Consider the following 26167-nt stretch of genomic DNA (forward strand, 5'->3'; position numbering starts at 1 on the left):
TGTCAGTGCAAAAGATTTGGCCAGTAGGGCTAAAGGAGAAAGGGGATAGAGCACTGATCGTAAGCTTACATTTTCAGTAAAGTGACAGGTTTGAAGTACATTAAGAGAACTGGGAAGAGAAAAATCCTGCTCGTGACTGTACTGCTCTATGAACCTTTGCTTCTGGATCTTGTGCACTGGACAAACAGATTCCTTTCCCCATACTTTGCAACAGAGCCAGGTGCTTATATCTCCTGAGGGGAAGATGAGAAGCGTAAATGCCAACTCATGTAGCAGAGAGGAGCTGACTATAGGTTCCCTAGTAAGAACCGTTTAGGATGGTTTCTGATTTCATATGACGATGACATTTATGTAGCGATATGCTGGCTCGAGGGCACTTTTTTGCTAATTTCATTTTCAACCTATTGACCACATACATAATTCCACAGTTGTGAAATTGCAAGCAGTGCAATGAAAAGATTGCTCAGGTTTTAAAATCATTATTCCTATTTAAATTGTTAATGTTTTTCTTCCTCTAAATAGTTTTAAAAATTTACTTGTTTTCAGTTATATAAAATCTTTTTTAAAATCACAGAATTTTTGAGCTATTTAAATATTTCCATCAATCAGACACAGAAAAAAAAAATCTATCTGCTTAATATTTTTGCATATTACCTTTATGTATTTAGACCATATAAACTGTTACTATTTGAGTTTCAACCATGTTCTGTAATATTTAGATGAACTTCACAGGTATGTGTGATAATTGCAACAAATTAGAAGAAGATGAAAAAAATCCAGACTGAAGTTACCATTTTCATAGGTTTGAATTGGTGTCTTAATTGGTTCTGAACTACGACTATCAAAGTGAAGAAAATCACCCAAATTTACCCTCCCCCTTAGTCAGCGGTAAGCTTCATAGGACCTCCCCAAGCCAAATAAGGTCAGGAAGAATGTACTAAGCACTGAGTGTGCTAAGAATAAAGTTGAACTGGGATGGATAAGGTTACTTTGAACTCTATATTTCATGTTTCCTGACATACCCCCCAAAGAACTGCAATTATGCTGGAGAGGCTGCAGAAGCACTGAGCTGTTCTTTCCCAGTTCTTTTGATTTTTGTTGCCTTTCCATGAGTTCCTGTCCTGTTTAGAGCCGTGTCTTTTTACTTTTTATTTGTAGCGTGCGTGGTTCTGAGGATATTAGAAAAATGTGCTGAAGGTTCACTGTGAGGCGTGGCTATTTTTGTTAGAAGCTGATACTTTAGACTGAGCTTTGAGTGGTGCCTCTGGAAGACCTTGGGTTGCTGTGAGAGGGCAGGATTCTGCAGAGGAAAAAGACATTTCAGAGGGGCACAAAAGAAGAAAGAACACAATTAGACAAAGCAGAGGACCTCCCTCCTTCTCATTCTGCAGCTCCTGCAAGAGCCAGCAACCCAGAAGTACAGTCTAAGCTGCCACAGTAGATCTTGACCATTTTAACAGAGTATCTCTTACCATCATCATGGCCGAGATTACAGCAGAAGGTACAGTAACTCTTTTCAAATATAATTAACCAGAAATTATATGTACTTTAACAGTATAATTGAGCTAGCATGTCAAAAAGGTTTGTTACTCTTATCAAATAATTCTTTTACTCTAGAACCATTTCATTTTGTGTGCTGGATTGCCTTTTACTTTTCTTTCCTGTTTTTTCTTTCTTTTTTTTACTTTTTCAATCCTGTAGCTTGAGTTTTTACCAGTTACTGAAGATAGTTCTCTGTACATCTCTAAAAATAGCCTTAGTCACATCACCATTTAGGCAGCTCCATTAGAGTGATACAAGAGGGGAATGTCTAAATTTTCAGGGCATTCTACTCTCAAGTCTTTACTCAGGTAGTCCCTTATAATGAGAGATTTGCCTGAGTCAGAATAGTTTAATTTGTTGGCCCTGATTTTTCCTTAGGGAGCACAGAGTATTTGTGAACTGTATATGTAGTCACTGAAGGGTAAAATATAAAAAAACCTCTGAAATCCTTATTCAGATAAACTTTTAAAGAGGTCAGAGAAAATTGTGCTGAAATAAGTACACCAAAGCTTGGCCTGCAAGAATGAAAGGCAATAGTATTAACCAATAAATACATATTCTAAAATATGAATGTTTCATATACTTTAATATTTCCTGACCATTCATATTTTAATAATATTTTAGATACATAACAATATTTTATCAACTGCAGTCAGTCAGAGGATATATTTAAAATGCAACCCTCTTTAATATTGAATATTTTTGTTACATTTCATTCCAACCTTTTTTTTACAGTGTTTATCTGAATTTAATAATGACATTACAAAAGGTGCTTTTAAAAAGTCTTCTGAAGGTTATTTTTATTCTACTTCTCCTGATTATGCTGGCTTTCAGTGCATGAAAGTTGTAGTTTTCATCTTCCGTTTTTTATTGTTCATACTTGTAAGAGGATTCTGCATTAAGTGCTACTAATGAGTGACCCCCTTCCTTCTAAAAGGTTGATATTAAGAGTATGTCAAATTGTACAATTGTTGCTTGATGTCTGGTTAGCCATAGCAAGGAGCCAATGTAATGTTTTAATCAGCAGTTGGACTGTTCTCTTATTTACTTCTGGCTGCAAATACTGACAAAACAGGTGTCTCAACCTGACAGCTAAGACAAACTCTAGTTTATTTGAATATTCTTAACCAAATTTGTTTTAAACATTGGTTATTTTGTAGCTGTGTTCAGGGAAATCTACAGAATAACCAAATTAGTAAGATTTTTAGTCCAAAATTAATATTAAAAATAGGAGACTTTTCAATCAGTCTGGAAGTGACTTTTCAGTCATTTGGTTTATTGAAGAAAGACAATGAAAGATCCTAAAATGAAATAAAAGACCCTATAATAAAAGAAAACAAAGAGTCTGAAAATGTTTTTATTGTGCTTTTATAATGTTTTTATAGGTATTCCTTAGCTATCATGGTGTCTGTCTTTCTTCTGTGTTTTTCTTGTGCAAAGCATAGACTTTAGGTAATAAAGGGAACCAGCTCCACAGTAAGCTGACCTTCCGTATGACAGGTAAATAAGCCATATAATTAGTTTAGTTTAGTTTAGTTTAGCCTAGTTTTGTTTTCACACATTTAGAACAAACTTATGTTGATAGACTGATTTTAAAACTCTGTATCCATGAGATGGAAATTTTACTCATGGAAGAAAAGTAAGAATTCTGCCTCAGGCTAATGTTTCACTGCAGTTTATTTTCCTCCAGGGCCAGTACTGGCACTCACAGTCTGAAAGTTTAAATACAAACTTCAGCAACATATAGTTTGGTTAAATAAAAAAATGTATTAAAATACCTGTTGCTTCACAGAATTTCTTCTTTTTTTTACCCATATTACATCCCATCCCCTGATTTTCTGAGGTGTTTATGACTTGATTAGGATTAAAACAGTTACTCCTTGGGATAGGTGTTCCTAACTCTATCTTACAGTGTCAGTCTCATATCAGCCAGACTGTTGGGCTCCTTGCCTTTTGAGGTACCATGATGACACATAAAAGATCAGGGCACAACAGTGATGCAGGCTTCAACTCTGCCATGGCCAGTGTAGCTGCTGGTTTAGAGAGATGGTCTAGCCCTGGTAGAGTGTGTGGGTGCATATCTCAGGATACCTTTTTCTGACAGCCCATGTCAAGACTGTGATCTATTCAAAGATAGATTACTAAGGATGATGGGGAACTCTTTCAGGTCAACATCATGATAGTGACAATGAGACTAAGTTACTTAAAAACGTTGCCACTAAGCAATGACCCTGCCCTGTTTACTTGCATCACAAGTCACATGTGCTACCTATTCTTTTCCACAGTTACAAATTAATTGTGGAAATACTGGTGAAATGTACACTGTGAAAGACAAAATGAGATCTCTGAAGACAGCAACTTATAAGTGTCCTTAGAAAGTTGGCAGGACTTACGTCTCCTGCTGTCAAGTATTTAGGAGAAGATTCCAAGGGATTATCTTCAGCATTCTCGTATTACATGTCATTGCAGTCACAGAAATGTACTATTAAAAAGTGGAAGTCCTTAAAACTGTATAAAAAAAAAATCTCAGTACAGATACTAAGTACTCTGTCTTTTCAACTCTCTCAAGGTCTAATACTAGTATTATTAGTATTATTAAAATATTAATATTAATTAATATTAATTATTGATATTGTTATTGTTAAGCTGTTATTGCGTATTCTTGTAATGGCCAGGATCTTTACTGTGATCCACCTAAGTGATTGTCTAGCAAGCTATGTTACTTTGCTGTGTTTATGGAACACAGGGATTGGACTGGACTCGATGGCAGATGTAGTTCACAGAATCACAGAATATGTTCAGTTGGAAGGGACCCATAAGGATCATCGAGTCCAGCCCTTATAGGACCATCCCCAAGAGTCACACCATGTGCCTGAGAGTATTGTTCAAATGCTTCTTGAACTCTGTCAGGCTTGGTGCTGCGACTACTTCCCTGGGGGATCCTGTTCCAGCAGCCAACGACCTGATGAAGAACCTTTTTCTAATATCCAGCCTAAACCTCCCCTGACACAGGTTTGTGAGGTGACTTTCCTCATCCTGCAATGGGCCAATATTTTTACACTGCTTATTACCATTAATATATATGAAAAAACTCTTTTTATTGTCCCCCACATTTCTGCCCACATTCCGCTCCAGTTGAGTTTTGGCAGCACAAATTTTCTCCCTTCAAAGGCAAGTAACATCTCTGAATTCTTCCCATATCACTTGACCTTGAGCCTGGCACCTCTGAGAAATGGCTTCAACCAAAATACAGCTTAATCTGTATGTGCACAGTAGCTCCAGCGGCAGCCTTATAGTTGGTCCTTTCTAGTCTCCTGCAGGTCACAGTGCAAGGTTGATGGCTGTCCCCTGACACTTTATGCAGGGAAGAATGAACAGAGACTCAGCTCTGCTTGCTGCAGTGCCCTGGAGACTATGCACTGACCTAATCCAGGGAGGTGAGAAAAGGAGAAAGACAAGGTTTCTATGCCAGCTGTTTGTCTGCCACAGGTTACTTCTCCAGCGGAGCAAGAGAGAAGCAGGAGTCAAATAGAAATAAGACAATGAATTACAGTTTGGTCTTTATTTTGCTGCTGAGAGCTGTGCAACTACATATTTCCTCTATCTGGGAGCAGGCTGCAAGCAGACAGGCTAGCCCTGAGGCCACACACAACTTGTCAGTGACAAAATCAAAATTAGCTTTTCAGGATTTCAGTCCTTTACTCAGGCTTGTTGATAGCTACGAAAAGTTTTAAGATGTAAACCATTTCAAAAGGCAACAAGATCTGCATGCCTGAAGATTGATAGACACAAAACTAATAATATATGAGAAATAACCCTTTAGGCATACGAGGTTTCCTACCTTTCAGTTAGACTGCTGTTCAAATTTGGAATTAGAAGGTTTCTGTAGAATTCATTTAGCATCTAGTGAATTTTCAAAATGAAAAGGTGTCTTCTTTTTCTGGCTTTCAGTGTTAAGGAAGCAGATAGTATACCTTTTACATCAGGGTAAGGAGAATACAACAATTTTAGCAATGATTTTTTGAAGGAGTCAGTCTGTTCCTGTTCAGAACTACCAGATAAAATTAACAGCATAATTACCCAGAGAGACAAAAAGTCATAAAACCCTGCCTGTAAAAAAGTCTTTGCGGGGAACAAAAGCTCCAGATTCTCACTGAAATTCCTTAAAATTTGTATTCCCCTGTGACTGCAGGCCTGGACGACTGAGCTTGTTAGTTTGGCTCCAGCCTTGGTACTTTCTCATGGCCTGTTGAAGCAAGCGTGAGGTCAAATTTACTATCTTAAGTTTTAGGTTTAAGAATTTGTGGACAATGCTACCCACAGCTGATACAGTATCTATGCATGTTCAGTTGGTACAGGGAAGCTCTTTAGGTAGCCCCTTAGAAAGTTAGCTATCTATGGACAGCAGGAAGACTTAAAACCAATAAACCAGATGGCTAAGGTGTTGTTAGTCTGTGATGGGCTGAAAGTGTCTGCGTACAGTTAACTCCCCTTTACTTGTGGTCAAAGAGCTGGACCTTAGATCTGAACATTTATTCTTTTTTTTTTTAAAGAACCTGGTGCTCATAAGTATTTGGAACATATTTTAAGGTTATTTATATAATAAGAAACATGTTTAAAATCCTGGTAGTATTTTCAAGTTATTGGGGAGATCAGTCACCACTGATTTAAAAATGAAATCTGTGCAACTACTTACATCCTCAGAAGTCCCAATCTACAGCTTCAAGTACTGAAAATTTGAAAAAAACTAGTCTATAAATATTTTGCACAATTTTACCCATTGTCTACAGTGTAAATACTGAATAAAAAGTAGATTCATGCTGCTTTTACTGCTCTGCTGTGGAAAGCAGAAACTTTTTTTTTTTTAACCTTTTAGTTGAAATCATATTTCATAATATGGGTCTGGCTTCAGTTTAGGGCATCCTGAGGACAGAGAAACAAGAGTTATCCTATTTTAATCCTAATTTTAGTTGTGATTTAAAGCAACAAACAAGGAATCTGGATTTCAAAATAGCAATTTTACATATTGTTCTTTTTCCCAAAAGAATGGAAAAGAGACAGACTCCTGTTGGCTGCTTAGTAATATGGTAACTGAACACAGCCTTTCTCACTAAATTTGTGCCTTTTACTCTTAGAGAGATAGATAACCTGAAAAGCCATCTATTAAAAAAATCTACAATTTAGGAGCCATTTATCCAGATTCTTAGTCTTTTCATGTTGTTTTTGTTGGGTTTTTAAGAATGGAGAATGGTAAATGGTGCATTTCTCTTTTGCTAGATAATGACTTAACTTTTACTTGTGGTTTCTGTCAAGCTTCATTAGGATGGAAATTGGAATTCAATTAAAATTATACAAATCCAGCATTTAAAAATTGCTTATTTGTGTACTGTAAAGTATATATAATACTATTTCTAATTTAATTTCTGGTCATTGCATCCTACAAGAATATGTAACTGATAGAGCTCATTTTCTTTCATGTAATATTTATTCAAAAGTTAGAAAAAGAAAATGTATTTCTAGCTTTTTTTTTAAAAGGCTTAATTATTTCTTGTTATAAAATAATTGAGTTCAAATAGTAAAAAAATTGAATTAAGAACACATCCTTTGTATTTGCAAACAGATCATACTCTCAAAAAAAGGCTACCTTAATTTAACTGCATCTGCTTAGCCAGTGATTTCCAACAGTTCAGCGATTTCTTTAAAAGTTTTCACAACTATAATGGCTTGATCATGGCTTTTTTTTTAAATAAAAGTGATTTCTATAGATAGTAGTGTAAAATTGTAGTACTGTGAAAGCGTGGTCCTTAGCACAGGTTTTCTTAATTTCACATTTAATTTTTAAAAGGGATTTTTTTAAAGACTTGTAAAGAAAAGTAGTTTATGATTCAAAAACCATCAACAATTGTATTCCCTTCCTTCCCCCCCTGCAAAATCATTTTAGTGGGTCTTAAAAAAGAAAATTGTTTAGGATTAATATTGAAATGTATTCAGGTACGTGTAAAATGGGAACACAGCGTTTTTCATAAAATGCTTTCACATTAAACTAAAACCAAATCAAAGGTGTGATCAAAGAGAATTTACAGAGATGGGCAGGCTTAATATCCTTAGTGCTTTACATTGACAGATCAGACAGGTAGCACAGTACATGAAGTAGATAAGCAGATCTGAACTATAAAGTCACCCCATATAAAGACTTAAGCTATGGACAACCAGCTATATTTCTTATCCATATCATCCCACTGTCATGTTCTCTTGCCAGCTTTAAACATTTTTACTGGAAAAATGTGACTATTTAATATTTTAGTGTTAGCCCTATGCCTTCATATAAATCTTGCTTTAGTGCATTGGAACAGACCATTCAGACTTTAGATCCCTGAGTGGGAGTGTGTTTAAGCTGTATGTGGTCAAAAAGGACCAGCAAGATTTAGCTTCTAGGTCCTTTTCCTAATGTGTGCCAACAGCACAGTTGCTTTATGTAAAAAAGCCTATTGGAATTACGCAGCAAGTACATGGCTACCAAAGCTACTAATGGTAGAGTTAGTGACACTAATAGGTAGAGATACCAGATGACACTGTTGACAGACCTTGTCCTGCCCCACCTTCTTCTCTTTCTCCTCTCCTCCCCCTTTCAAAATATGTTAGATAATATTGCAGGTAATATTCAGGAAAGGAAACTCTGGTCACTTCTTTAAATGTAGGTATTGAAGGTATTGATTTTTTTTAATTATTGTTTCTTCTATCCCAAATACTCCATAAGCTAAAGCTCACCTAAGTTATACTTTCAGTCAGATTAGTTCAGTTGCTCAAAATCATGGCCAGTGATGGGTTTTGCCCTTAGAAATCAGAATGAAAAAGCAGTCACTTTAAGTCTTGAATAAGCCTCACTTGAGTGCTGTGGCTGATTTGTCCTTTTTTTAGAATAAGTCTGACAGCACAGTATGAACTTGTATCTGGCCTAAAAGTTCTTGGTGCCATGCGAAGGCATTTACCATAAGAAAGGAAAATATTAAATGCCAAGCACAGGAAAACTTTCTCACTGGAGAAGTCCCCTCTTTCTATCTTCAAAGTTAGTTTTAAAAAATCCTTTACAAATATGTAATGAGTAAAGACCTGCTACTCCCTGTACGTGCTTATGTTCTGACAACTTCAAAAGTATCTCAGTACCTTCGCCTGGAGTCAAATTGTCAAAGGCACAATGAATCTAAGCCTTTGTAGCCTCCTTTGGTATGTAAATGAACCAATTTTTTTCCTATATTCCATTATGTAGATTTAAGTCGTGGTTCTCTATGCATGTCAGGAAGGCTAAATCTTGTTTCAATCTTTGCTGAGAGGCTATTCACAATTGACACAATTACCATAAATATAGTTTTCTGGTAACTATTTTACTGTTTTTAGAGGCATAATTTAATACATCTATTCAAATGTTAAGGTCCTTATTTTGCATTGAGCTTTTCCTCCTATAGCATATAGGACCTTAATTTTGACTTCAGGTCTATCCATGTGACGCTTACTGAAGTTAGCTATATTAATGTATGAGCATATCTGACACAAGATATAACTTAACATCCCAAAAAGGTGATATCACAAGTATATGATACAGTTCAGGCTATATACCTTTCACAGTTTTAGAATCCAAATAATTAAACTGTAATTGCAGTATAAATTTAGTATAATTTCAGCCGCTTTTTTTTTTAAGGAAAACATTCAAACCCTCTTCTTCCCAGAAATTTTGTTCAATCATCATTCATGTTAGGATTAAAAAATGTGACAATTTTACAAGGAGATATCCAAAGTTAGACTCATTTTTTAAAATATTTACTATTGATTTGGTTTGTTGTTTTGGGCTGGTTTGGTGGAGGGAGGGCGGGTTCTGGGATTTTGTTTTGTTTTGTTTCGGTTTGGGTTTTTGTTTGTTTGTTGTTGTTGTTGTTGCTGTTTTCTTTGTGTGTGTGTGTGTTTTGGGGGGTTTTGGGGATTTTTTTTTTGTTTGGTTGGTTTGGTTTGGGGTTTGTGGTTTTTTTGTTTGTTTGTTTGTTTGTTTTACCAGGAGTGTATATTATATATTCCATGTTACGTGTATATTATAGCAAAAGACCTGTGATAGAGGTTGAATGTGAACTCTGCCTGGAGCAGCTGCATCACTAGATGGATGACTGCATCCGTTGACTTGGAGCAGAACCACTACATACTCTGCTCTTAATTTGTCTCATAACTTGTAAAGTCAATGAAGATGTTATTTTAGTAATGGAGTGAGTTTTGAAAACACAAAATTTTTTACTGCTTCAAAAATGCAAGGGCTCAAAAATCTTTTGATGAAGTTTTCACTTTAGTAAGAGGCATGTCAACTTAGAACTAAATACCTGTGGGTTTTTTTCTCAGAAAGAGTAGCCCTTTTGTCAGATGGTCAAGCAGAAGTAATCCATGTGAGATACATCTATCCTAAAATGCTTGTCTTGTTCTAGCATTTTATATTGATTACCTAAAAGCCACCTGAAATGGTCTAGAGAATGTAATGCTCTACTCTGCTGTTAGTTAACCAGATGAAGTGATGAATTTCCAGGGCTGTTACTAGCCCAAACTCTCTTTTCTCAACCTACTCTCTCTCTTCCTTTTCCAGAAATAAGTGCTGTGGGACCCTCTCCCCAGAGACACACCTCCATGCCTATTCCTTTCATTTATCACAAGGGAGAGACCCGTGCGTTTTGTAATACAGCTTCATTATATTTTGCCTGCAAGGTTTCTATTGAACCAGAAGTGTCCAGTGATTTGCTGTTGTTTTCTTTTAGTGATTTATACAGAGCTCATATAAGAAAGGTCACAAGAGAAACTTTGCTAGGTCACCATTACTCTGGAAAGAGGGGAACTTTGGAAATTATGGGGAAAACCACTCCAAATATATGAGAATGCAATTTCAGGAAAGCTTTGTTAGGTTAGCTACAAATATTGATAAGGCTTCAGCACAGACTTAAGATTAAAATTAAATGTGAATTAAAATGTGCGCATATGCAGATATTAGTGCATTGGGAAGGGGAAAGTGGAATTTTACCAGTCAACGAATTAAGATAATTTCAACTATACAGGCAAAACAATGATGACGGTTAGTTTTTGTCTTAAAAACCAATTAGTGGGAATTTCCTTTTAAGAGTATATTAGCCATCGTTTCATTCATCATTTAGGATAGGCTAGTGCATTTCACACTGTGAAGTGTTAAAGGCAGTTTCACAGAAGAGGTACGAATGACTTAGTTTTACAACAATATTTCTATCCAGTCTTCAGCGTGTCATGCTAAGCATAGAAAATTAGAGACGATGCCATTCTTGTGGAGGCTGCCAGAACAATAAAGTGGCACTGGATCTGATTTTTTTTTCCCACGGTAGTGCCTAGAGGTCAGGACTGTGTTGGACTAATCACTTTACTTTGTGTGGCCAGAAACAGTCTCTGTCCTAGAATCCTAAAGTAATTTAAAATTTTAAAGATATTTCCTTAATATCTTGGAGATCAAAGTGTTTTTGATAATAATTTTAAGTTTTCATTTTCTAGCGAAGTGAATATTAAACTATACAACTGTTCAAAAGTACCCTCACTAAGTTCGTGGACGACATCAAGTTGGGTGGGAGTTTTGATCTGCTGGAGGAAGGAAGGCTCTGCAGAGGAATCTGGAGAGACTAAATAGATGGGCCAAGGTTAATGAAATGAGGTTAAAAAAGGTCAAGGACTGTGTTCTACACTTCAGCCACAATAATCCCATGCTTCAGGCTGGGGGAAGAGTGCATGGAAAGTGGTCCAGAAGAAAAGGACCTGAGGGTGCTGGTCAACAGCAACGAAACATGAGCAATCAGTGTGCCCAGGTGGCCAAGAAGGCCAATGGCATCCTGGCTTGTATCAAAAACAGGGTGGCCAGCAGGACTAGGGAAGCAATTGTCCTTCTGTACTTGGCCCTGGTGAGGCCACACCTCAAGTGCTGTGTCCAATTCTGGGCCCCTCACACCATGAAAGACACTGAGGTGCTGGAGCATGTCCAGAGAAGGGCAACAAAGCTGGTGAAGGGTCTAATGACTAAGTCCTATGAGAAGCAGCTGAGGGAGCTGGGGTTGCTTAGCCTGGAGAAAGGAGGTTTAAGGGGGACCTTATCACTCTCCAGAACTACTTGAAAGGAGGTTGTAGCAAGGTAGCAAGCAATCTCCTCTCCCAGGCAACTAGTTACAGAACAAGAGGACACAGCCTCAAGTTGCACCAGGGGAGGTGCAGGTTGGACATCAGGAGGAATTTCTTCATGGAAAGGATTGTTAAACATTAGAATGGACTGCCCAAGGAGGTGATGGAGTCATCGTCCCTGGAGGCGTTCAAGAAGCAACTGGACATGGCACTTAATGCCATCGTCTAGTTGGTAAGGTAGTGATCAGTCAGAAGTTGGACTTTATGATCTCAGAGGTCTTTTCCAACCTAAATGATTCTGTGATTCTGTGATTAAATTCTTGGGAATATTTTTAGTGCTAATCTGTGCTATTTTGATATATAAACCATGCTTTATGCCTTCTTTTTACTGTCTGGATTTTTCACATGAGTAAACCAAAGAGGAAGAAAAATAATTATTGCACTCCTCACTCTGCTGGAGATGGCCACATCTGGTGGGCTTCAGGACCTATGAGATTCTTTACTACTCCCTGCCAGAGGCAGTTGCAGTGGGATGCCTCTCCTCCCAGTGCTGGATGGCTGTGGTCCCATGTCCCCAGGAACAAGGAAGAGGGTAGCTGAGCCCATGCTACCCATAGGCACACACTATTCCAACCCAGCTTTGTTCATCACTTTCCCCACCTTTGGTCCTCCCACTTATCATCCCGTCTATTAAATTCTTAGTTCTGCTGTCTCAAATCAGTGTTACTCAAGCAGAAGAGGCAGCAACAGTATTTCTTGGTTCTTGTACTTACAATGCTTTTGAGTTTATTCTCAAAGATCAAAAATATTCATGTTCTGAAATAATTTTTCAGCATAGCATAAATTTGTCCTAAATATTGCAAAATTTATGTAAAATTTCAACTAAACCTGTCCATTCTTCTCTCTACGGTACTGAGCCACTCTGAGATGTGAATGCAACATCATATTTATTTGTAAATATCATGAAGGTGCAACCATTGATTCATTGCATCTGCAGACTCTGCCACTTTCCCCTCTGTTCATTCCTCAAGCTGTTAATATATTAGTGGAATTTCTCAAATGTGAACACAGTTTTAATTTCCAGATGTTCCTTCTTTCCCTGCAAGTGCCAAGGTAGGCAGATATGAATTACATCTTCTCTTGAAAATAGATGCACCTTGGTTGCACTGGAACAATTCCAGTGTCAGTCTTGTCCCAATGGAGGGAACAGCTGTTTTCCAGGTGAAACCATTTAGCTAGGAACAAAAAAAGCTTCTTATTATGTGTCTGTTTTCTAGCCCAAAAATCTCATTTTCGGGCAATTCCACATCTCCCTGATTTTCTATGTTTGTGTAAATAAGCAGGAAGAGACACCTTTCCTCTTGTCCCATACAATGTCCGTAAAAAATTATGCGGTAGTCTGAATTTCTGGTCTTTTGAGCACACAGGACACAGTAAATAGGCATGATTAATATTAGGATTAATATATGATTAATATGGGATGAGAAAGTAATGGTGGAAAAAAGCTTATATTAGTAAGCTTAAAATTAAAAAAATTATTATCCAGAGAATTAAAAAAAATTCTCTGGATCTTTCTTTTGCCCTGCACTACTCATTTTCTCAGATATCTGGTGAAGAGCTTGTAGTTCACTATGTAATGTGGAAATCAATCTGCAACCTGAAAAAAACAAAACAACCAACCATCCAAAAAAACACTAACATGTTTCTTTTTTTTACACAAGAATAGGTATCAAAACAAACAAAATATGTGAAGTCTGCTAAAAAAATGGAGTGTTTACAAAAGCCTGTGAAGTCCTGGTTGTTCACAGTGTTCCTCTTTCTCCTCTCAGTTCTCATCTTTGAATGTAAGCAATACCAAAGCTATCTACCTTCTCTTTAAGAGTTCAGAAACTTCAGTGTATTTGTGAAAGTACATTTTAATATAATAGTTGTCTCAATAGTTTCCTCACTAGAAAAACCTTTTTTCAGTTGTCTCTAAGGTATATACAAGTGAAAACCACCTTCCCATAGATACACTGGTTTAAGTTAGCATAAATGAAAACTTAGATAATGTGTTCATGTTTTTACGGGAGACATTCTTCACACTTCCATTCTTCAAGATATCATTGAAAGTTTTTCTCTATCTCAGTCTTTTTGTGTTTGTTATTGCTAACTCTTCAGCATTTGTAGCCTTATTGAATATGTCCAGTCAAAACCTTTGAAATAACTATTGTTGCTATTACTGCTAACAAAATCCTTATTGTCTTTAAGGTATTTTTGACAATAATTTCACTCTGTCTAATTACATAATTCTAAGTCTTCCAAAGTAGAAGCACTTACTTAGGTCTTCAATAAAAGTTGCCTGCATGAAATTTGCTAAATCTCTGAATTTGGTTTTGGAAAAGATTCACATGTTTTCAACCACGGTCAGGACTTGATATCTATGTTTACTTTCAATTTGCCTCTTTCTTTTGTTCTCACAGTATTTCTTTTATTCTTGCAGTAATTGAAAAGCATTTTTTCAATAATTTTGAATAAAACTAGAACTGCAGTAGTGCCGCATCAGCTGAGAGAGTACATATTCTATTTGAAAGAACACATATTTTTAGTCCTTATTATCATTCAGTACCTTGCTGATTTACTTTTGGTTGCAGAAACTTAACTTTTGTTTGGGGTTTTCAACTTGCTTAGATGCCAGGACAATGAAATGGGAAGATAAGAGAATCATAAATTATTTTATTCTTCATTGATTTCATAACTAGAATTTCATGAACACTTTTTTGGACATAGATATGAAAAATGTGAACTTCCCAACACATGGACTATTAATTTTCTGCAGATCTCTTGTATAAATACCATTTTCATGGCCTGTATGCTTCTGAAGGTATCATCAGAATTTATTCTGTATAGAAGTTACCTGCCAAAATTTCCATTATACAAATCTGCAAATTCTTCAGCACTCTAACCCTTTGTAATCTCTACTTCTTTCTGCAAAGTAGCTCCTGATTAAAGGTGATGTGAACTGCAGTATCAGCTGGGACAGAAACACACTGTGCATGATAAAATCTTGACAACATTTTTCCATGACAAGTAGATCTTACACTTTCTCATACTTTCATGCTTGTTATCAACATTTTCAGTACTTGGTCATGGGAATGGTGACTTTAGCAAGCCCCGATATCTAATGGTCCTCTATGTCCATTTCTGTAGTGGTTTGCTAGGGAATAGCAACCTCTGAGGAATGAATACCCAAGGGACACTGTCAAGTTGTAATCCACCAGGTCTGAGCATTTCTGGAAATATAGGGAAGACAAGGAAAATTTTCCTGCCATCTCTCAAAACAGGTATGTTGTGAATGTCCCTTAAAAGCTAATACTGCTCTCGCCCTCGTCAGCAAGATGAGTAGAAATGAGCTGTTGATTTGCACTGTTGATCAGGCTCAGCTGTATGTGAGACTGATGTCTTATTTAAGTCTTATCTCAGACAACCCTTTTGTCACAGTTCTGAATGATGGAAGAACCCTAAAGACACTTTAGCTTTTCTCCACTTACCTGTCAGAAGCACCCTGCCCGGGCGGGCCCTGAGGAGTGGACTGTGTGCTGCACAGTATGTAGGTAGAGTTCTTTAAGAACATCATCCTATACAGTTTATTTCACACTTCCTATGTGACACTCAGCCTAAGGTTTAAATAAAGTACTACCTTAAACAACAAAAAAAAACCCCAGGAAAAATAGAAAGCATAGTACAATGTATCTTGCCCTTTTTCTATTTCATTATTTGAATATTATTGCTACTCATTCAATTATATTAGATACATTTTGTGTACATCTGGTCTTCTATTGAAATAGTTTTATAGCATGCTACGTCTTGTAGGTTTGGGGAGGTGAAAGATTATCAGTTACATGACCATAAGAACATAGTAAATGTAAGCTGTAATGCTGAAATATTTATCATAAAGTAAATGTTCGTTTTCTATAAACATGAAAGTATGCATTTTTTATGTATTAGCACTTACCTAATTACAGCTGAAGCTGCACTCTATTGATATAATAGAAGAGGAAATTAATAAAGAAAGGTTAGATGATGAATGGGCCTTTGACCATTCATATAACACGCAGCAAAATCTTGCAAACATATAGGCAGAATAACTAAGTAACTCTCAAAAGCTTTATTAAAAATTTAGAAAGGACCATCAATTTCTACATCTGCAGAGGACATCTCTCTGTCTTTTTATTATACTGGCAAAGTTATGAGTTGAGACTGCTTTATTAATACTGAATACAATACTAATGAAATATCAGACAATTGCTTGAAAGTTTCCTGAAACAAGAAAGTAGCAATAGCTTTGGTATTCTTAACATCCAAGAAGGAAATGTTCGAGAAACTTTATACATATGTACAGATATGCCAAATGTGTATAAATGGCTTAAAAAGATGTCTAAGAAGCCAAACAACTACATTCATGGGAAGCCTGTGACATGTTTAACATAAACATTACACGATGTAGAGGAGCAGTGAACTAGAAGTTAGAACGGGAGACCTGGGTTCAGCTCTGTCTCCTACCAGTCTTCCAGTATGATATCCTCTCTTCCCATGACTGCTCCATTCCTTCCTTTCTTCAGAATGAAAATAATATGGCCTTTTGTCAGAGTGTGAACTGAGGGGAAGATAAATATTAGAAGACCAGGGGCAGATAAATCCAGATTTGAAGATCTATAAAAGTATGCAGACTGGAACTGCACATTTTGAATATTACCTGAGACTACGTGAAGGTTTAGTAAATAGGAAAACATTGTATTTATATGGGCATGTTTGAGAATCATTAGAAGATTTATGAATCAGGACAGGTAGTTCGGAAAACAATGCCAGGCTGAAAAAAGTGTTCTTTCACTTTTTCACAAAAACCTTTCACAATAGGTTTTTCTGTTGTATGGGAAAGAGTGGGATAAAATCAGGACAAATATGCCTAAATATTCTTTTCATGGTTGAACTTCAGGCAGAGGTATGCAACTTTGTTCTTCTCTTTTTCAGTCAGAGAGTGAAGCACAAAATAACTAAGGTTGGGGCAAGATACCAGGAACATTATAGAGGTCCTGCAAGTTGTCTGATGTTCATGCAAGACACTCAAGCTCAGTGGAAACTTTGCAGCAGCTGCTGTTACTATGGGCTAGGAATACTGGAGCTCCTACTATACGGATCTGCTCTACAGAGAATGTGGGGAGGTGTTACAGCTTGTGAAAGATAGCTGAATGTTTTTGTGATGACTTCGTGCATGTTTACAACACATGCTAAAGATTAGTTGATTTAGAATGCGTAGAAGGAAATAGGGAAACCAGGTCAAAATTTTTCCCCAATGTACATCACTTTCTGTTCCAGTTACCGATAACAACTTGGAGGGGCCATTTCAAGGTGATGGGTTTGTTTTAACTTGGAATAAAATCTTTTTAACTGTACTGAGGCAAGACTAACATTATGAAAGCTTTTGGGACTGATCATGTAATTAAAAAAAGAGGAAAGATTTTTTTTTTCTGTTCTAAGATGTACCACTAAGGTTTGATGACTACTCTGCTGAAGTCTGCTTACATTTTAATTAGTCTTTCATGACCCAAATAAGGTAGAACCCTATGTCTAGTATTATAATGCAGGCATGGGAACTGAGAGGCTATGAACTTCAGAAATAATCACATTCCAAAAATGTAAGCAAATGGATTCCTCATCCATACCTAGGGCAGAAGGTTGCCCAGAAAGAGCAACTCAGAGACATTTCAACATTTTTGTCCCATTTTTATGCTAATCAGAAAAATGCAATGAGAGGGAATTAAAATGAATGATAAATTTGCAACATTCTATGCTGGTGAAGAGTCTAGAGCACAAGAAGTCTTATGAGGAGCAGCTGAGGGAAAATGGGAGAAAAGGGGGCTTAAGGGGGTCCTTATTGCTCTCTGCAGCAACCTGAAAGGAGGTTGTAGTGAGGTGGGTGTCAATCTCTTCTCCCAGGTAATAAGCAATGGATAAGAGGAAATGGCCTCCAGCTGTGCCACAGGAGGTTTAGGTTGGACATTAGGAAAAAATTTCTTCATAGAAAGGGCTGTCAAGCACTGGAATAGGGTACCCAGGGAAATGGTAGAGCCACCATCCCTGGAGGTCTTTAAAAGACATGTAGATGTGGCACTTAGGGACATGGTCTGGTGGTGGCCTTGGCAGTGCTGAGTTAACAATTAGACTTGATGACCTTAAAGGTCTTTTCCAGCATAAGTGATTCTATAATTCTGTGCTCTGACCAGGAATGTGTAGTTTGAATTTGTTTTCTAGAATTTGGAATCTTCTATTAAGACAATTTCACAAATATCTCTCTCATTAGACAATATTTTTATTTCATGTATATTGCAAACACATAAGTTTATAATTAATGGATTCTTCCTTCTTCCTTCCTTCCTGTGTGTAGAAGCTTAATGAGAGTAGGATAAAGAAATATTTTAGACATAGTCTATATAGATAGGTTTAAAAAATAAATATTCTTCTACTTTTGGAATCTTTTAATTTAGAGAATATTTCTATTTTCTCTGTTATTGAATATGTTTAAAGGACTGCTAGCCTGCAAGTAAAACTTTTATTCAAAATTAAGACATCACTTCTCTGAGTCACTTAACAATGGATCAAAATTCTTTCTCCTTTCCAGAGGCTTAAATCCTACACTAAAAACATCCTCCCCAGGTATCATATATTTTATATGGATATATATTTACATTTTCAAGGAGATACAGAAAAAACTATTTTTAAATGTTATAATTGAGCAAATTTATACTGAAAAAAATAGATACATATTCACAATATTAGGATTTTTTTCTGTATCGCCACTGGAAATTTTGTGCTTAGTGAAAAAATTTACTTTAAAATTGTTTCATTGGTTTATGAGAAATCCATTAATACAGAATGTTATGGCATATATATTTGAAAAAAAACATTCATTTGGAATTTGGATCTACTCTGTCAGATGGTAAAATAAGTTAGCATCTTTTGTAGGAAACAGGAGAACCTTGAGCTATATTAATCAGTTAATAATTCTGCCAATTCTTTCTCCATAAATCACAAAAGTTGTATAAAGCCATTATCATATACCAGAAAAGACTAGGCAAAGAAAATATCCTGCCCATACAACAACACCACTATAATATAAGCAAAAAAATAATTACTTTAATAACCTTGTGCTTCTTGGTATCTTCCATGCATATTCCCCAAGGCAATCATACAACTTAGGTGATGTTTCAAGTTAGAGTTGATGTAGAAATTGGAACTTCACTCACAGTTTGTAAATAAAGCAAATAGCCTTTTTAAATGCACACAAAGTGTTCCAGGGGCATTTAGATGATACTCATGGGCACATGGTGTGACTCTTGGGCATGGTCCTGTACAAGGCTAGGGGTTACACTTGAGGATCCTTGTGGATCCCTTCCAGATCAGCATATTCTGTGATTCTGTTCCTTTTCACCCATTCATTTTTGCAAGACAAGGTCGTAGCAGACACCCAAAGGCTAAATTTGGATTTCATAATTTGTTCGGGCAAGCACTAGTGGAGAGGTACGGAACTGTACTTACTTGTGCATACATTTTAATCCAGACTTGCCCATAATTTCAAGTTTTATTTTACATGCTACATGAATATCTCCCTTTCTAGTGAGAAATATTTCTAGAGAATGAGTCAATTTCTGGAGCTAAATTGTGTAGCCAGGTAACCACTCCTCAGCATTTATTACTAGGATAAAATAGAGACCTGAATATCATACCTGTGTGATCAGTTGAGCTCCTTATTATTATATCTCATCTACTCTGCAGAGATCTGAAGAGGTGTAATAGGAAGATTAGAATTGCAGGTAAATCTCTAGCCCCTTATAATAGATGAGGAGGTTTTGTGACCTGATATCCAGGTCACAGAAGCAGGAATCCCTAAACCAATCTTTAGGCTATTCATTATGTTTCTAAGCTGCTCTTCTGAGTTTGTTTGTTATATAGTTGGCAATATAGTTCTCCAGACTTAGGTATGGGTACAAGACAGATTCACCAGTAGTCCCATTTGTTGTTAATTTACTTAGTCAGCTATTACTAACAATTTCTAAAACATGGTCATGACCTTGTTCTGCAGACAAGTGTTGATTGATTTGGGCTGTCGGGAGGAAGGATGCAGAGAATGGATATGATTACTGAAGTAATTTTGTTTTTTCCTCAGGTAACATTCAAAGAATCCTAAATCTTCTTAGTTTTCCTTCTTTTCTGTGTGTAGATGAGGTGACATAAAAATATCTGCGTAAGGAGAAAAAGAGAAAAGAAAACAAGACACCTAGGACTCTCTACATGTACATGAATACCATGTAGTGATCTTTTCTCCTCAAACTTAAATTGACAAGTTTTTCACACATTCCAAAACTTGGCCAGAGTATAATCCTGAATAAAATGGATTATGATATGGCTAAATCACCATAGCTGCTTCAGAAATGAGTGTAAGTGAGGGCACATTGACTTTTTCTTACTTGGATTAAGATTTTGGCTTTAAAATGGGTCTCAATAGTCTCAAAAACATCCAATTTTCTCCAGATTACTTAATATTAACTTGAAATAATATCCTCTAAGATGCAATCATCTGGCATAACCTTCTGTTAAGGAAGCCTTTGTAAAACAGTGTAAGGATTTCTCAGCTCTTGAGGATTCCAGAATACATGTTAGATTGACAGGTGTGTTGTGAATATGAACCCTCAACAAAGATCAACTGTTCTCACTGTGACAGCATAGTCTGTGTGTCTCAGCTGCCCGTAGACAACATTCTTATTTCCAAATAAAGATCAGAGATGAATGACATTATTAATTTAGTCTATCAACATCATACTTCATCTTCAAATTGCAATTTTTGGAATCATTATTACAAGAAGAAAATGATGAAACACATCATTAACTTTTACCTAAACCCTGAATTCTATTCCTTGATGTAGTTCAAGAGCCCTTTTGTGCCCTAAAATTGAAAGGATAATTTCCAAAGGATCCTGTCAGACCAAAAAAAGGAGAAAAGAAAAAAAATCCAAAAGCTTCAGAGGAACCACTTCTATAATGACTGCACTGCGTCCTAGAATTCTTTTCTTCTGCGAACACACACTGAATATAAAGAGTACATCAGAAAGGATTTTGGGCTTATATTTTGATAGGACCATAACTTTAACAACATGTTTCAGAAAACCTTGTTTCCCTAGTATTTTACATGCCTATGCAGCGGACTTGCCTTTAGCTATTCTGTAAGTATGCAAATGTCATACTCTCATATTTATTATCCCTGACAAGATAGACCTTGGTTCATCTGTTTACCGTAGCTAACAACTGTCTCTTGTGAAATTGGTTATACTATTTTATAAGCCATATAACAGTTTTCTTCCGTAGCTCTCTTTCAGTTTTCTCTCTCACAGGCAGCATGACCTGTAATACAGTTTTGTAGCAAACATATATGTGTATATATATATATATACACTGCATAACTCAGTTTTGCAATTTTTTCTGCTTGCTAAAAATGTTTTTTTCTTCTGTCTCAGATAAGACACAGACCAAGTTTCTTAATATGACTCATGATATTTACATTTAAACTGTGCATGTAGTGAGCTCCATATTTGAGGTCTACTGTGACTGAGTAGCTCCATATGGAAAACTTGACAGACTTGCAATATGAGACACTGCTGGCACCACAACTTGCAGAGAGTATTTTGAATTATTGTCAGAATTACTTTTGTTCTCAGAGTCCGTAGATATCAGTCCATTAAGACATATAAAGTTGGTCCTACCTTCTCAGTCAGATTAGTTTGGAATAAATGAAATCAATAAAATTATCTTATTAATCATTCCTTGATACACGTATTTGAGGGAAACAGTAGTTCCACCCTGGGAAGCACAGATCTGGAATTGTCTTTACAGAGTCTCTTTATACTGATACAGTGGTCCAGAGAGGAGATAGGTGTTTGTAACCTGCTATTTATTCTAGTAACTTTCACTGCCTATTATGACTCTCATTATTTCCCAGATGGGAACATATTTTTTTCTTCCATAATAAAAAAATAAGTCAATGTTTTTCTCTAATCCCTTCTGAATGTTTCAAGGATGTGTAGAGTTGAGTTTCCAAAAACTAATAACAAGGGGAATGCATACAGTGCTTTGCTTCAGAAGGTTTCCTGCTATTTAGAGATAAATGGCAATCGTTTTCCTCCAACCTTCATTTTGACATTTTAAAAGATAAGATGTACCTCTCAGCTTATATCAACTCAGGAGTGTGTCTAAATATCATTTGGCATCTCCTTCTGAAATGTCAAATTTCTAAGATGAACGAGAAGGTAAAACTTTTTACTGTTTTAAAGCACCATTTTATTTTCAAAGAAGGGAAGGTATTACTACAGATCAATAAAAAATTCAGGTATGGATCCAAATAAACAATGGATTTTTCAGGGTGCTAGTAGTTTAGTATTGAGTGTTCAGAATTCAGTTACATTCTTATCTCATCTGCATACTGAGAAGTTGGTAATGAAACATTTGATTTTTAACAAATCTCAACATTTCCAAAAGACAATTTAAAAAACATATCAAACTGAAGAGTTATTTCAAAGAGGAGATTTTAAATGTCTAACTTTCAGATCATGAAAAGGCAAAGTCTACTGCCTTTTGGAAAGGAAGCAGCTCAGTGTCCCTTTGCCATACTTGGTATCTAGTTTATACTGAAGAAAATGACATTTCTCTTGTTCTTATCAACTGTACTTAGTGCAGCTTTGATTTTATAAAATAGTTTATTCTATTTTGATTATTGTTCACCCTTGTGGTCTGCTAAGTTCTCAAGAAACTACTGCAGAAAATGATATAGTTGTAAGTAAAATGATCTGTAAAATTTCCCAAAAAAACCTGTCATCTTTTAAATTTGGTCCTTAGGATTTCCCTTATTATTTTGTATAAAGTAATTTCAGGTATGAATTATTGCAGAGAGGTTACACTCAGTCATATAAGACTAACAAAGAAGATCTTTTAACTACTACCTGACTACTAATCTTTTCCGTGTCTGAAGTACTTCAAATCAGAATCATATAAAAGCTCATTGAGATACATATGTGCACTAGAAACATTTCCATAGATCAGAATGTTAAAGGTCATATCAGCATAATGTTCTTTATAAGGAATTTTGGAATGAAGTAAAGACATTTTTACACTTCCTTGCTAAGGTATGAGACAAGTTTTCTTCTACTTAACTTGAAGTATAGACGAATACTCTACTATACTATGAAATTCAAACATAATAGAAAGGAGAGAAATTCAGCTTCAAATCTCTGAAGTTCAGCTTTCCAAGCGATTTAGGGATCATCTTGTATGGATTTTCAATGGGATATGGTCTCCGAGATCCTGCAGACATCTGTTGACCCAACTGAGACCTCTGAAGTCAAAGGTTAAATGTAAGTCAGCTGAGAGGGAATTAACTTATTTTACTGCTGATTGTATTTTAAAGCACAATGTAACTTGGGTCTGGCTGAAACTGGTTTCCCCTTCCCCTCCTTGAAGTTCTCAGATTGTTTCAAGACATCTGTACAAAGAGGTAGAATTCCTCTTCTTCATATGTAATTTATCTAATATTACAGTTCATACCTTGGCCTATTCCAGAACAGGTAATAGCAGGTATTAGTATTTTTTTAACAGGACCCAATATTGCATTCATGAAAAATCAGGCATTTTCTTTTCTCAGGGGAAATCTGATAGAAGCAAAGAGACCTTTTCATGGTTATATATATTTATTCCTTTTCAAATCTTCTGAAGACCTTTTCTTCTTGGTTACACTGGTTGCTAGAGAAAATTGAATTTTCCAACTGTAGAAGACTGTCTTCCCTACTAGCCCATTCCCCTTTCTGAGCTTTTCTAGACAAAACATCCTTGATTTCTACTACTTGAATTTCTCTCCTTGATCAGGAAAGGGGAGAAGTCCAGGTTGCCCTCAGGGGATTCTAACTCCTTTTGTATAGCAAAGGTTCAAATCCATCATTTGAATCTGCATGGCAAGAAGTTAACCACATATGCCAACTTATTACATGAGGTACAACTAATCTTTTATATAGATAAAAGTATTTTCAAATCAATCTTTGAAGCTATCTTCAGGAAAAAAAAAATCAGATACATGCATACAAATAATTTTAAATTGATGCAAATTGAGGATTTGAAATTATTTTGACTTGGTATTCTTGGAGTATGATCAAGAACTGCTGTGCTTCAACTGATTTATTATTTTAAAAAGTGATTTATAACAGGTATATGATGCATTACATAAGAAAAAGCAAAATATAGTAAGAAACTTATTTAAAAAATGTTGGAACTTAGTTTCTGAGTTTTCCATAGTTCTTTTGTTTAGAGTCACTAGCACTTCAGAACAGGTTTTGTAAAATTGCTCCATGTGGAAAAAAAATTCTCCCATACATTTCATATTTCTCCTTTTTATTATAAAGGACACTTACACAAAAATAGCAGATTGGTTTCTTAAAATTTTATTTTCTTTGTCTGCTCCCTCCCATTTATAATCATCGTAATCCTCACAATATATTGACATGGAAGTGATTGTGATATCACAAGGGAAGCATTATGACTGCAAGTAGGCTATAAGCAGCAGGTTCTTAAAGTGAAAAGATCCAGTTTCGATACAAGTAACATTGAAAATAAAGAGCACTGGAGAAATAAAATGCTGTTTAAGATGGATTTTTTCTTTGATACTTGTTAGGTATTATTTGATTAAAAAAATGTCAACAATATAGGACAAACCAACAAGTCAGAGGATTGGTCCAATTTGTGTACTGTCCTGTCTTCACCAGCAGCCACTGGTTGAGGAAAAAGTTTTGAGTTCAGACGTTAAATACTTAACCCCTGCTCATCCAGAATACTTGCTCAGCATTCAGGGATATGAAATAAAGAAAATTCCTGAGTCACAGACTGTATCTTCATATTCAAAAGTCCTTTTTACTTTCGTGCAGTTGCCCACTCCCTATCACAATCTGTCTGTACATCACTGGAAAGTAATTTTCTGATCATGCAGCTATGGAGGTTTTCTAATTAATATTAGTTAAACTATTTTCTTCAGAGATTTGTTACTTTCTTTCCACATAGCACATGATAGTGTACTCTATCTGTATTGGGTTTGCATGGAAACATTTTGGTAGCAGAGGAGACTAGAGTAGTGGCTTCCATGAAAAGCTGCCAGAAGCTTTCCCAATGTCCAACAAAGCCAATGCCAGACAGCTCCAAGATGGACCCACCACTGGCCAAGGCTGATTCCATCACGATGATGGTAGCACCTGAAGCTCCTGATGCAGCCCCTGGTGAAGCTCTCTGTCTCCCTGCAGCCCTACAGGGGAGTAGATGTCCATCTGCAGCCCCTAGAGGACCCCACACCAGAGCAGGTGGGTGCCCATAGGAGGCTGTGATTCCATGGGAAGTCCATGCTGGAGCAGGCTCCTGACAGAACTTGTGACACCACAGGGAACTCATGCTGGAGCAGCCTGTGCCCGGAGGACTGCATCTAGTAGAAGGGATCCATGCTGGAGCAGTTCATGAAGAACTGCAGCCCATGGAAAGGCCTCAAGTTGGAAAAGTTCATGGAGGACTCTCTCTTGTGGAAGAGATTCTGTGCTGGAGCAGGGGAAGAGTTTGAGGAGTCATCCCTCTGAGGATAAAGGAACAGCAGAGATATGTAATGAACTGACTGACCACAACCCCCATTCCCTGTCACACTGTGCCACTGCAGGGAGGAAGTAGAGAAAACTGGGAGTGAAGTTAAGGGCAGAGTGGGGAGAAGGCACTTTTAAGGTTTACATTTTATTTCTCATTACCTATTCTCATTGATTAAACTTATTTCCATAAGTTGAGTCTGTTTTGCCCGTGATGGGAGTGGGCGACTGATTTCTCCCTGTCCTTATCTTGACCCACGAGCCTTTCATTATATTTTCTCTCCCCTATGAGGGAAGTAATATAGTGGCTTTGGTGAACACCTAGCATTCAGCCAGTGTCAACCCACCACAGTATCCTAAGAAACCCTAATTATTACAATTCCAAAATATATATCACATGTCAGAATACAGCATTAATAACTTCTAGTTTTCACCTCATAGTATTTAGTAGCAGTAGTACTGCTATTAGTATTATTTACTGATACTTTATGAACTACGTAGTTTCTTTGAACTAGATAATGAAATGGCTTGATACAATGTACCTTTTATTCTACAAACTTCTTATTCAAATCGATGAAATTGGTGTACATAATTTCTTGGAGAATGAATAGAAAGATTAATGCAATTTACTTCCTTAAATTATCAGATGCTCTCTATTGATCAAAAATAAAACCATTACAGTTATAATAACAGAAAAGGAAATTAAAAAAGTACACAGCACTATATGTAATTATAAGTGCCTTTTCTGAATCCAATCATTCAGCTGATTTTCATGCACCGTC

General features: G+C 36.4%; 1 protein-coding gene across 13 annotated transcripts in view; it reads left to right on the forward strand.

Annotated features, from left to right (window-relative positions):
• Positions 1-1005: 1005 nt before the first annotated feature.
• The window catches only part of TRDN (triadin), a 225112-nt gene continuing 199950 nt past the window's right edge, over positions 1006-26167 (forward strand). For 5 of the 13 annotated variants that reach the window (XM_064649623.1, XM_064649621.1, XM_064649624.1 and 2 more), the window contains exon 1: positions 1007-1501. In XM_064649623.1, coding sequence (XP_064505693.1) covers positions 1480-1501 — 22 coding nt within the window. In that variant the 5' untranslated portion in view covers positions 1007-1479. Of the gene's footprint in view, positions 1502-26167 lie in introns of all 13 variants that reach the window. The other 8 variants (XM_064649619.1, XM_064649627.1, XM_064649620.1 and 5 more) reach the window with 4 other exon arrangements.

Source organism: Pseudopipra pipra, chromosome 3 (genome assembly GCF_036250125.1).
Source record: "Pseudopipra pipra isolate bDixPip1 chromosome 3, bDixPip1.hap1, whole genome shotgun sequence".
Classification (NCBI taxonomy): Eukaryota; Metazoa; Chordata; class Aves; order Passeriformes; family Pipridae; genus Pseudopipra; species Pseudopipra pipra.